General features: G+C 42.4%; 1 protein-coding gene across 1 annotated transcript in view; it reads left to right on the plus strand.

Moving 5' to 3' along the window:
• celsr2 (cadherin, EGF LAG seven-pass G-type receptor 2) overlaps positions 1-14,030 on the plus strand; it is a gene marked incomplete at its 5' end in the record, with an annotated part of 62,685 nt that overhangs the window by 24,983 nt on the left and 23,672 nt on the right. Inside the window, one exon of the mRNA XM_080494622.1 lies at positions 10,318-10,540. Within this exon, the coding sequence (XP_080350748.1) occupies positions 10,318-10,540 (223 nt within the window). The remainder of the gene's footprint in view (positions 1-10,317; positions 10,541-14,030) is intronic.

The raw sequence follows: 14,030 nt of genomic DNA on the forward strand, positions 1-14,030 counted from the left end.
AAGCAAAGTGATACTTTATTGTACGTTAATATTTTGTGTTTTATGAAGAACTAGCATTATATCAAACATTTTCAGACTCGTATAAAAAAAAAAAAAAAAAAGAAAGAAAATCTGTCCTTAAGTGTTTATTTCTCTTTGGAGGTGAAAGGGCACGGTTTCTGCCAAGCTGTTCACACGTCGCCTCCCAAATGTTCATTTCTCCACAAAGATCCCATGGGGGGCTTTAATGTCTGCATCTGTCTCGTCCTCAGCTCCTTATTGAACGAGGCCCTTTATAGACACAGACTGTCCACTCCACTAATGACCACCGCTCAGCAGACAAAGACTGAGTGATGAGTTATTGATTTGATGTGTCCCTGCGGTGGTAATCCACATCGGACGCTAATGAACAAACATGATCCCGAAAAGCACGGCTTCACGTTTCTGAATGTTAAAAGGCGGGAAGTGACGTAAAAAATAGATATGTAGATAGAAACATATACAAACAAAAGACTGGAGTAAATGGGTAGAAGAGCAATGTTGCATCATTTTCCTGCCTGTTTAAAAACTGGTGATGATGAAGGGAAAAAACAAACAAGAGCAGTTTCTCTTTATGCTGTCGTTGTGCTGAGTGGAGCAAAGGAAGGAAAGGATTAATTATAGATGCTTACAGATGGAGCTTGTCCCCTGGCTCTGAAATACCTGGCTGGTTAAAACACCTAAGACTAAAGAATTAATAAAAACATCGTAAAGTGAAAAAGAGAGGACAGCAGCCTTCATTTTCCCCCCCCAAAAAAATTGAAAATGAAGAATTAATTTATCACAGCAGGATATGTTATTTATTCATTGCTCTAGATATTATTCACATCCTCAAAGGGTTAAAGACTGTCTGCTCAGTGGGTTTATGGTGGAAGGGGAAAAGGGAGAAGCTGAAAAGGAGTTTAAAGAGAAATAGAGCAAATGTATGCTAATTTATACAATATGAATTTCAGGGTAGTTGCCCCATCTTTTTGTTGAGAGGTTAAGTGGGTCACATGATGACTTTTTAATGCGATTGGGAGTTTTAGCGTGTCTTTGAAACACCATGATAGTTGTTCGTGTTTATGGGGTGAACTACCTCCCTCAGTTTGTTATGTGTCAGCAGTAAATCTGTAGTTTGTAACCTGATATGGTACATGTTTATCAATTATGTACATGGATGTTTTATAAATGTACATGTCTGAACCCTCATGCAGCTTTACTTCCCTTCGCTGCGACTGACGTTTAGTGGTTAAGAGGTCAAAGGTTAAAGGTGATTGTGACCTCACGCTTGTTCAGCCACCTGAACATCATATAAAAACATCAGAATACATATTGTGCTTCACATATAGTGCGAAAACACAAGAAATATAGACATTAGCATAAAACAGTAGGAAGCAGCAGTGAAGAAACCGTCTCATGGAAGTTCAACTTGAAGTCGTCAGTCTTCAACCAAAAGATTGTCTTGATTTTTAGATTCATGCTGAGAACATTTCTTCTTGTGATTATTCTCTTTTCCCAGTGTTATATAGTTACAGTTAGCTGGGATGAGCTCCAGCTACCCTGAATAGGAGAATATAAGCAGTATAGAAGATGGATGACTATTCTCTTAACGACATATTTTTTACTGGAGTAAAGCAACATAAAATTCCACTTTCTGCATGAAGCCTGACATATAGTGTGTCACGATGTGTGCATGATTCCATTATACAAATTTGCAGAGAGGCACCATTTGTCTGTGCAACAGTTAGGTAGCTATATCCATCAGTTCAAAACTACGGTATTATAATTGATTTAAAGTGAATAAACATTTTCAATGGTTAGCGGAGTAAAGTGTGTCAGATTAGATTATTCCGACTCTATTTATTACATATTTATTGGTGCATTCCTTCGCTGTTGTAGAGAAGATACTTCATCTCAGGCCTGTGGAAACACCGCTTGGATTTCTCCTTTTCTTTTTCATCAGCAAGAAAATAATTACCGTACTTTATCCGCCAAAAGCCACCCTGCAGCTTGAAAAGGCCTTCAGGTAAAGGAGCTGCTAAAAGTCATGCTGTGGCCTCTGTGAACTCAGTAATAGCTTTTCCTTGATTATGTCTTTTTGAACACTGAAAGGTTTTTTTTTGTTTTTTTTTCTCACCTATTTATACAGCTGTGTATGAATCCTCAAAATAGTGTCGGCATTTGAGTGCGTGGGCTCAGAGTCCAGGTTGAGTGGCACTTACATATTATGGCACAGCTGTGGGTGTTTGGCGCTGAACTGCAGTTGCTTTTAACGTGAATCAGCAGAGAAGGGCAGAGCGGGAGAACCAACGAGTGGGTGGAGTGGGGGGTATTTTTCTCCCACAGTGGGCAGCATTAGAGAGATTTAGACTCCGACGCAGTTAAATGTGGTGGACTGGTCTCACTGTGTTCGCTGAGTGGGTCCCTGGAGCTGATGTTTGAATCACACCGTCAGACTGTCTGATTAAACGAGGTCGCGCAGACAGCTTTTATTAGATGTGTTTAACTGTGATATACAACACCCACTGCTCTACTTCAGTCAACGCCGGGTTCATCAGTGCTCAGTGTGTGTGTGTGTGTGTGTGTGTGTGTGTGTGTGTGTGTGTGTGTGTGTGTGTGTGTGTGTGTGTGTGTGTGTGTGTGTGTGTGTGTGTGTGTGTGTGTGTGTGTGTGTGTAAATTCATAGGAAATGCATTTCAGTCAATGGATTGTCCCTGGAGAGAATGTTTGACCTTGTTTTTCTCACATCTTGAGGTGTGAGCAGGTGTAGTGAAAGATCATGTCGGGACCAAAAATGCTCGACATTGGAAAGTTTTGCTTATTTTTAGTGGCCATATAGGTGAACATTATGGTTAGGCTTTACAGGGCCTGATCTACTGAGGGCTTGTCCATATAAAATCTTGGTGATGGACACACATGCATGGAGGCTGATCCACTAACGCGACGCACTGAGGATGACGTCTGACACACACACACGCAAAATAGCACACACTATTGACTTTGTGGATATGAAATATCAGGCACGTCATCCAGATTGTGCAAAATACATATACTAATAAGTTAATGTACCAAGAAATTTTATTTACAAAGTCTGAAAACGTTTGCGTTGTTTATATCCGGTATGAAGAGGAGTTGCAAATCCTCTAAGCTTATAGCTGAAATGGTGTTGTGAGAATGTGGTGAGAATGTGATTTTAGGACTTTTTTATTGGATCACTCAATCCAAATCACTGTAGAAGCTGATTTTTTTGTGTGAAATTGGTGCAAGGGGCTGCCAGTATTGCAAAATGAAAATCACGCCAAAGACAAGCTTCTCTTTCCTCATGAGTTCCCAGCATTCCCCCCCCCCTCCCACATCACTTCCTGCTCCTCCTAACCCTTCCCTCTTGGCTCCGCCTCCTGAGTCTCGCTGGCCTATCAGTTGAGACTATAGAGGACAGGTAAAACATTTTGAAAGAAAGTATAATGGTCTTAATTGAAGTACCTTTCTTTCAGGCATCACTAATACCAAAAATACCATTTTGTTTTTTGAATTAAACAAATGATCACAAAATATTCAATGTTGAGGCATCCTCCTTCTCAAGAGGCTCTACATTCTACTTGAAATTATAATCATCTCCCACATTACATTTATCTTTATTATTAAAATGACACAAGTTACATTACATGCAAGTGTCTTTCCTACTAAAAGCATAATTTTTTTTAGTAACGGTTTATTTTTAAGTTAGACCAAGATAAAAAAAAAATGTGTCGCGGTAAGAAAAAGAAAATAGATCAAAATGTCAGGGTAAAGAGGTAACGGTTACCATTAGACAAGTAGTAGTTATGGCTAAAGTAACAACTGTAAGTGAATCCCTGCAAGGCATTTAAACAAACCGTGTGTGTGTGTGTGTGTGTGTGTGTGTGTGTGTGTGTGTGTGTGTGTGTGTGTGTGTGTGTGTGTGTGTGTGTGTGTGTGTGTGTGTGTGTGTGTGTCTGTGTGAGTGTGTTTTTCGGAGTGCTAAATTGCACCCTCCCTGTGTGGCTGGGGTGGGTGGTTAAGTGCCGAATAGCAGCAATTATGTGTGTAAGAAAGGTGCACTGACAATCTGTGGAATATTTATGTGTTAATGGTGTGTGTGTGTGTGTGTGTGTGTGTGTGTGTGTGTGTGTGTGTGTGTGTGTGTGTGTGTGTGTGTGTGTGTACGTGTGTGTGTACGTGTGTGTACTGGGAAACTGTTGGACCGTAGGCGTTACCAGATGGTAACGGGAAGAAAAATGAAAAGAAAAAAGAAAAAAACATCAGCTATCATCTTTGCAGTTCTTTAGAGGGACGGACTGGATGATTTGACTCGCCTTAGTCACTCTGTAGAACAACGGCATGTTATCCTGCTTTTAGTCCTCACACCTTCCTCTTAAAACAAACAGGAGAGACACTCATCTTTTCAAACACTAATCGACATCATCGACAGCTTTCTGTTTGTGTTTGCGATGATCATTCTCAGCTCACTGTTAACCTCTCTCTCTCTCTCTCTCTCGCTCTCTCTCTCCCCTCTTTGTTAATTTGTCCTGTGAGCTCTGAATGTTCAGACATGGTTGGGAATGAAAACTGGCAAATGTTCACACTCAAACAACCTCACACTAGTGAAATGAACACCTGCCAAATGCTGAAAGCCACTACAATTTCCCTCTAGGAGAGGGGGTGAATCAAACTGTTGCCAAACACATGGACTGTTTTGAAATCATAAAATCAGCACGATGTTGTTCTGGAGATTCTCCTCTTTAATAGAATATTTGAGCTGAGCACTGAAGTGAATTCTGATTCCCAAACCAACATGAAATCCCTCTCTCTCTTTCTCAGGGGTAAAAACCAGTGTGCATCACTGTGTGGAAATGACGGGGGCTGTGTATTTTCAGTTTTGTTTTAATTCGAAACATAGGATAGTATTTATGTAAAGTGAAAAGAGGCCAAGAAACTAACCCCCGTAGTGATTAGATCATTGTAATTGTCACCTGAGTTATTAGAGCACAGATGAAGAAAAATAATTGAACCCATCGAGTCATGCTGAAACATTTGCATTTGCATATGTGATGCAAACAGATGTGATTTTTGCATGCTATGCTTACATTGTGTTCACATTAATACATAGAATGCAAAAGTAGTGCAGCTACAGTGACAGGTATGACCGGCCTATATACAGTATATTTAAGGTCCATTCTTACATGACATGAACTTTTATTACGATATCTCTGCTGTTACAAGTAGTAGATTATTGAAGGATGCTTTAAAGCTTTATTATTTATTCATACACCTCCCCCCTGTACTGCAATGACTGCATGTAGGTTAAGCTCTTTGGGAAACAGACTGTAAACATGTATCCTACAGAAACCTAGTATTCTTGCTTTTCTGTGGTAGAATATTCCTTTACTGTCTCTATTGATGTGTCAGAGGGTGAGAGGCATTCCAATGCCTTTTGTCTTCAGGCCTCAGTTGACCTGTAATGTGATGGGAAGATCCGATCCAACGTACAGCTAGAGGTCATGTTTCTGTCGCATTATTGATCACCCGATCAGATTATTCACCTTCATATTCCTGAATGATTTCACTCGTATAGGTGGAGCTTTATACAATATCTTCACACCGGCCTCCTCCACTGCGACACACAGGATCTGTGTTTTGTATAAACCGTCGTAGAGAGAGCAGATCTCACTCCTGCAGCCTACCTGTGCTGTGTTTTTGGTGTGTCCGGAGGGATCCACCCACTCCGTTTCACCGAGGAAGAGGAGTGATGATGCTCCTCTGTTACCCCGGCAGCTGAGAATCACCAGACTCAAGATCTCTGTGGAAATGTATTCCACAGGTGCAGCCTGCACAGAGGGGAGGTGCACTATTACTGTGTGTTGTACTTACAATGCGCTCATTACAAACAACCAACGGGACAAAAACTCTGCATTTACCTTTTTGGTTGATTTGTTGGCTTCATGTTTCATCATCTGGTAACAATATCTGCCACTCAGACGGGTTAAAAGCTCAGGATGTTTATCAAGAAATCTACATAGTTAATAGAGATAATTGATTTATAGGTTTGCTTTGCTTTGCTTCCGCTTGTTTTTGGTTATCAATTTATAATGAATGATCGAATAAATGAAATTATTTATTTAAGACATGCGGATCATAACAATTATTAAATATTTACATATATGTATAAATATACCCATATCCCTTTAGCTATAGTGAATGTAAACTCACTCACACCACACATGCACACAAACAGTAATCATGTCTGAAAAGGAGAAGGAAGATCCAAATCTTTCTCTAATCTTAACCCTTCTATATCTCGATGTACTTATTTTAATATGATCCTGAATCCTCTACAGTCTATTTCAGTCTTGTTTTTTTTTTTTTTTATACATTTTATTGTTTTGACTTTAATTGCATCTATTAGCTGAAATGTTTCTCTGTTGGTACATGTCAGTATCTCTTTACATGCGTTCACCCCAACAAAAAGGCCTACAATTAAAAAAAGCAAAGTGTCTCTAGGTGTCTAAATAAAAGCCGGCCCTCCGAGGTGTCTGAGCGATTTGCTGCTTAATGATTCATGCTGGCAGCAAACACAGAGTGTGGGCACTGAGCTGGACTTATATATAGGGGCGTAAATAGAGCAGAGGAGACGTGCTTGAATTATTGATCGGGACGTGCTGAGGGATCGTTCCCGCCCCGGTGTGCTGCTCACCTGGTAACATAAAGCTGCTGTTCGAAGCACCTGTGGCGGAGGCGTCCCGCAGGGCGCCACCAGGCAGGAAGAACAGCAGCATGGAAAACAACTGATGAATACCGTTTTAACGGGAAAACCATTTCGTTATTCACTGCGACTTTATTTACTAACTCGCTGTTTGCTGATGTCATGTTTGTCCACTGCCTAAAGCAACGTGAACTTTATTCGCCTACAGCAAGTCACTGAATTAATAAGAAGGCAAGCACTGCCACAAGAAAGCCTTTATTTCACCACCTGCTGGCCAGCAGGGGCTGTTTGTCATCAGGAGAGTTCAGCACGAACATGAAATCTAATAGTTACAGTCTGACAGGACAAAGCAGTCATTATACTCCATTTCCAACAGAGTGGTGCCGAGAAATGGCACTTTGACACACCATAACTTCACATACCACTTCAGAACAGGATATGCTGTCATAATACTTAATATGTCTCGCTCTCTATTATTTTTCCACTACATTTACTCGAAATTGCTGCTTTCCGTGTTACCATTTAACTTTTTATTTATTGCTCGTGTCAGTGGCAAGGACACCAAATTCTCTTTCTTTCCCTTGAAAACACCCTAAAAATAATTTAAAATTTTTTTATTTTACACAGACTTTTAAAGGTGCCTGTAGCTCTACATACGAAGGATACCTTTTGGGATGGTTCAATTCCCTTTTTAGACAGGTAACTACTCTGGATCACTCAGCAAGATACTTAACCCCCCCCCAACAACTCCCCTGGTGGCGGTGGGCTGCTGCTCCTCCTACCGTGTGTGAAGTTCAGGTTAACTATGAACTGGATGGGTTCAATGTAAAGAAACAATAACTGCCAGGGGAGCAACAAAGATTCATCAAACGTTATGGCACCGTTGTTGTGATTGCACTGCAGTAGTCTTTTTTTTTTTTTTTTCCCCCACTTGTCTCAGAGCAGATAATCTTCCTGTGATAGTCGACGCAACCTCAGAGAATCAAGTACGTCATTGTGCCTTGAGGGATTTGACAGCTTGCCGCTGCGGCAGCATTGTGTTAACATACGATGTCTTTTTGTACTGCAAAGATATATGGGGGATATAAACACCACTGGAAACTGTAAAAATAACAAAGATTATACATTTTTAAACATTTGTCACTGGATCCCTGTAAAGGGCTTTCGCATCATTCATCTACTAAAAAGGTAAATCACAACACCACTGTTACATCAACTCCAATCAACCACCCGTTGTTACCTTCATTTCCAGTGATTAGCTGAAATGGCTAATTAATGGACGGAGCCTTGTGGAGCAGCAATGGTCTGTTCCGGGCATTAAATCTAATTATAAAATCCACTACTCTATAAATCTATAAAGCTTTACCATTTAATCCTATCTAATGTGAGACATCAGAGACATCATAGTGGACAATATTCTTGCCGTAAAGACAAAAATCAGCATGATGTTATTTCGAGTTGATTATTTAACTGTATAACCATTTCGTCACTGGCTCGTAGCACTCACCCCTTGTTAGCTTTCAATATTTATTTATAAGATGGTGAAAGGGAATATTTTAATACGAAGAAACTGCCTAGAGAACAAAATGTCGCTCACTTTAAATTATTGTAATTATTATAAACCTTAGAACACTGTAATTACCAATTTATTGTAAACCGACATCACTATTGAATAATACACAAACAGAGCATCATGTAAATATTAAATGTGTAGTAACAGACATGTAACTGAACACCACAGTAAACGATAAAATCCCGGGTAACCATGTGTTTTCATAGTCCTACATTTGTTGGACCTGAGTGCATTCTTTTTATAAGCTCTAACTACATAAACTGATGAAAATTGAAGTGATATTTATCAGGTTCTTACAACTGGTAAAACTGTCTGCTGTATTAAGATCAAGGGAAACTTTGCAGCAGAAGATAATAAACCAGCTGAACATGGCAGCCGTGTTACTGATCTGCAGAGCATGAACTGAATTTCTCACGAGCAAACATCTGGTATACTTGGTGATACTTGTGATGCCAGAACAGGAGGGAGAAAAGTGAAAGTAAATCAGATTAAAGAATAAGAATTTTGTAAAAATGAAAACACATTTGATATAATATGACAGCTGTGAGCTTTGCTTTGCTTTCTGCTGAAGTGACCTTTTATAACTATATAAGAGTGATTGATTGTATCCTATATTACAGTAGAAATACTTCAGCAGAGGTGGAGATACTCAGACCAGACGGGGATATTTATCCACTTTATTCTCCCCCGAAGAGTCATTTGAATGGCATACTGAGTAGGAACAGAAAAACAGAAGACTGGGACATGAAATCAAATCACATTAGATGGATTCAAACGCCAACCGAAACACGTAATAGCAATTCATAAAAGCATGTTAATAAAACGGTCTACTCTAAAACGCTAAAAGTTCAATGTGCGTCATGACCTCTGGTCCGGGAAGATGTCTATGAATATTTTAAGCCATTATCGTCTGACTGAATCGACGTTTCCTAACAGCAGCAATAAAACTCAGAAGCTTGCCCTCAGCGGGTTGTGAATGAAGTGATTAATCGTGAGGGAGTGAATAAAAAAAACTGTGTGTATCAGTGTTGTGGGCTGTTTGTGCATCAGTCAGTGTCAGACAGTAAAAGACGTCCCGGCCGCTGACTGGGTCGCTTTCACACAAATCTCCGTTCACACATGAGAGAGCGAGCGAGGGGAGCGAGCGAGGGGAGTGAGCGAGGGGAGCAGTTTCACCTCCGAGCTGCTGGAGAGTCTTTATCCCGACGCTCCCGACGAGCGGCGCAGATCAGCTGCGAGTACAGAAAAGTACAAGCAGATCTTTATAATCTGTAGTGTATACTCATTATTTCGAGGTGCAGTCCTGTTCTTAACTTTTTGCCATTATTGAGGGATAATTTAATGAGCGTTGTTATTATAACTTTGCCTTTTAGTGATAGAACTTCTGTACATTTCGATGGCTTGCTGTGGCTTGCTCAATCAGTCGCCCCCGGATGGCTCATGATAAAAACATGAACTGTTCTATTGACTATAAGGTGTGAGAAAGCAGAAAGCAATCATCGCGAGCCATCACTGTCTGCGGAAACTGCTCTCATTTGGTTGGACCGCTTCACAGCCTGAATGCACAAACACTTCCAGCTCACTGCTTTCGAGCCGCCCTGTCGTTCCTCTGAATATGAATGCTGCACAAGCTGCGGCTTTTTCCCCCCAGAGAGAGGAAAAGGAGTCATGCTGCTTGTGACATTGTGGGGAGGAAAAAAAAGAGAGATTGAAACTGCAGAAGGTGTCGGGGAGAAACCACTGCCGATATTGTGAAGTCAAGATTCTCTGTGATACACTTTGTCAACGGTGTCAGTATTTATTTTGCATCCATTCCTGTACGTTTCAAAGTTTATCCTTCACGGAGACGAGGTGGATGATGTTACACTTCTTCAGTGGCACATGTTGGAAGCTGCGGTGACGGGAAAAGAGCACATAGCGGCATAAAATCCCAGATGGTGAAGACTTGAGGTGAGGCTGCTTGTCACCGATGATATTAATCCTCATTTCTTTCCACTTTCCCCGCGCCTCCGTCCCTCTGCAGGAGATCGGTGCGAGCTGTCGTCCCGCTCGGGCCGCTGTGCCGCGGGGGTCTGCAAGAACGGGGGCTCCTGCGTCAACCTGCTGGTCGGCGGATTCAAGTGCGACTGTCCGCCGGGCGGCTACGAGAAGCCCTACTGCGAGATGACCACGCGCAACTTCCCCCCGCACTCGTTCGTGACCTTCAAGGGCCTCCGCCAGCGCTTTCACTTCACCCTCTCGCTCACGTAAGCAACCCCACCTCCCCGCAAAGAGCCGCAGCTCACCTGCATTACCTGCTCTCTGTGAGTCACTCGTCATCCGCCTCCACGCCCCCACTCGTACATGCACGTTCCCGGCTCCCACACGCTGACCACCGCCCCCACGTGATGGTTTTTTAATCGCAATTGTGGGATCACTGAACAACAGCCATCTCCTGTAGAGCCACTTCAGTATCAGAGTGCAGCAACCTGAGCTATAAATACTGCAGAGCTACAGCTGAAGCATGTTAGATGTATGGACAGGGGAGCAGCCTGTAAAAGAAAGATTGTAAAATAGTCGTGTGGCTGAATGTTGAGGGCGCAGGCTGACATAACATAACACCAGGATGTTAATACTGCAGGCAAGAGTCGTTTTTATCTTCTCATCTGGGTTTCAGCAAAGTCTCACTTTCATTTTGAACAAGATCCTATTTGTTCAAACGTGAGACGGTCCCAAATCTCATCACATGAACGCAACATACACAACATGTATTTAAAGGCGAGACGCACTCAGTTCGGTTCTCATGATCTCAGGCGGGGCTGAAGGAAAAGTTTGACAGAGATTTTCCTTCACGTGAGATGTGATGTCAGCGCGAACGCCAACACTTAGACTGAGAGCTGGAGGTGACATCCGAAGCGCGATTCACATTCATCAAAAATAGCAAAGGCTTCAGCTGGGGACCCCATCATTTTTCTTCATTTTTCCACCCAACTCAAAACCACGGGGCCGACCAGACACGTCAGGCTCACTTTAGTGTGTTGGTTTTGAAAACAGACACGACAGCCCCTATTTTGAATTTCATTTCTTGTAAATGAAGTCGAGGCTGCATTCGGCGCTTCTGACATATACGGTCGATCATCATAATGTGGATTATGAGGGGGAGGTGTTTCAAAAAGGAGCAGATGAACTGTGAATCATGAACACATGCAAACACAGCAGGCTCCTCGGACCTGCATGGGCGCTTCCATGCAACGAAACAAAATAGAGGTAAAAAAGCTGTTGGGAGATCTGCCACAACAAGTATCACCGCTCGGCTGCTATCACAGGGGCCGCGTTCTGACATCTCGCCCGAGTTTATTGTGATTTTTGTCACCGTAGACACGCTTGGCAAGGTTGCTCACACTGACAATGGGCTGACGGTTTAAAACGCTACCCCCCTTGAGCTTTACGGACTCGGCCCGTCTTTAAGCGAGGTTCAGATGACAGCCTTTTTGATGGGGAACCGCTCAGACCAGTTTTGAAAGTGGTTTCCATTTCGCTGGAAGGTCAGAGAAGCTGTGAAGAGTGCCGCCACTGAGAGCTGGAGGCAGGTGAGCTCGGCAAGTGGCCGCGTCACCTGAGACCGAGCTTCTGCCACCGCAAACGTCTCAACACGTGAATCGTGTTCGCTCAAGAGTGCCGGCGAGTTTTCGGTGTGCACTGCTGCAATTGAGGTGAAAATCTCACCAAGGGTTTATAGTGTCATGGCATCAGCAGCGACAACGTAGCATTTCTGAATACAGTGGTTTTGTTTTCCAGGATTTTTTTGTTTTTTGTTTTTTTAAAGTGGAGAATTACTGTGTTATTCCAGGAGATAACAAGTTCGATTTTCAGTCTGAAGGTTCTTGCTGAACATAATTGTATAGACCTCAGTTAAGCTGTGAGGTGGAAGTTTTCATTGTTTTAAGTGGTTTCTGTTTGCAAGTTTTCAGTAAAATGCTTTGGAATTGAAACAGATGATTTAAGCAATGTGGAGTTTTCCTGTGACATTATTCAGTGCTTTGTTATCTTGTTATCATTATTCATTCTCATCATTGAAATAATTTATATCTGATCTGAAACAACTTATTTTGCTTTCTCCACTCTTTCAACCTGGGAATTTTGAACCTTCTTCCCAGGATCTTAGTTAAGATTATTTGTTACTTTACTGTTTTACAGTAAACATTTTTGATATTTAAATAAAACCAGCAATAAGAGATTGTCACTGAGTTTTGAGAAACTGCTGTTTTAACATTTCTGCAGGCAACATAAACAACATTGTACCAATGATCCCATAAAGAATTTCCACAAATGTGCTGATTTTGAAGAATTTCTACTAGGCTTCATATTGCCCCTTTAGTCAATATCAATCCAGTAGTTCTTATTTTAGTATATATTTCACCTCACATGAGTGTGAGTGTCTTTATTCCCCCACTCAGAGGTTGCAGAATCAATATGAGGGTCATCTTTTGCCCCCCTCCCCTCTGCGCACATCGTATGCACTGCAGCGTGTGAGCATAGCGTGACAAGGATTCCTACATAAGGGCAGACTGGTTGTTATTTTTACTGATGGGTGCCTAATGTGACACAGTGATGCCAGTTAAGTCAGTGTTTAGTTCTGGCTGATTACCCTTATAGTTCAGAGGGCTCAGGGGGGCAACGCGGAGCAGCCTTTTAAATCGATACGTCAAAGACTGAAGGGCCACCGAGGGACGAGAGAACCCCGGATTATAATGCTCCGTGGCGTCTTGTGTTCCTTTCTGCATGTGTAGAAGCAGCTCGGGCCGCACTTCCTCTCTGCTCTCTCTCCATTCTTGTCCGCTGGAGCATCGGCATCTCTTTTTCTCTCCTCAGAGGTCGTGATTATCGTTTTCCTCAGTAAGCAGGTCAGTGGTGCGATGCCCCCTGGCTGCTTTCCAGCTCAAGAATACTGCGCAAACAGCATCATGTACAGTATACCCTCCAAGCCTGCAGACCTTAAGAGACGGGGGTGGGGAGGGGGGGGACTGCTCATGTTGTCAGACAGATATTTGGCAGCATGAATGCCATACTTCTCCTGCAGAGAAAACGCCTCTGAAAGGGACTCGTTTGGGCAGAATAAATAAGAACATAGCAGTAGTTAATAGAAAGAAAATATGTAGTTCTTAAGTCGAAAATGGAATAAATGACCATGAAATACAGATAGCAGTTAATCACTCGTGCTCCTCGGCTGGCAGATGTGCACAGGAGAGTCGTTGTGGCCCCCCCCCCGTGGGATGAAGGATGAATAAATGTGTTAGTCAGTGCTGGGTCTTTTATTACGATAACACACTTTCAAACATCCCAGTGACCCATTTCCACAGAGTCAAATTACTTATGACCACAAACCACAGCTGACAGGTACAGTGTGTTATATTCATACCACATACTGTTATCCTGAGAAAAAAAAATACCCCAACCTCTTTTGAACTGCGCGTATTAAAATATGCATTAATTTGCCAGCTTTATCCCACGCGGCGGCCCGGGGACTCTTGGTTTGCACGCGGTAATGTGAAACCGTGGCTGGCGCTGCAGCTGTCTCTGCTCTCTTCCATGAGGAAATATATTTTGAAGCTGTCGTTGTCATTATCCCGAACTGTCTCCCTCCTTACTCTCAGTAATGGGCCCCCCCCCCAACCCGGCTCCGTTAACATTGCCCTAGTTTTCTGTCTCTGCGTTGTTGTGTGTCACTTCATGTGGCTCGGCATCTATTCGTGGCAC

This window comes from Blennius ocellaris, assembly GCF_963422515.1.
Source record: "Blennius ocellaris genome assembly, chromosome: 4".
In the NCBI taxonomy this organism is placed as follows: domain Eukaryota; kingdom Metazoa; phylum Chordata; class Actinopteri; order Blenniiformes; family Blenniidae; genus Blennius; species Blennius ocellaris.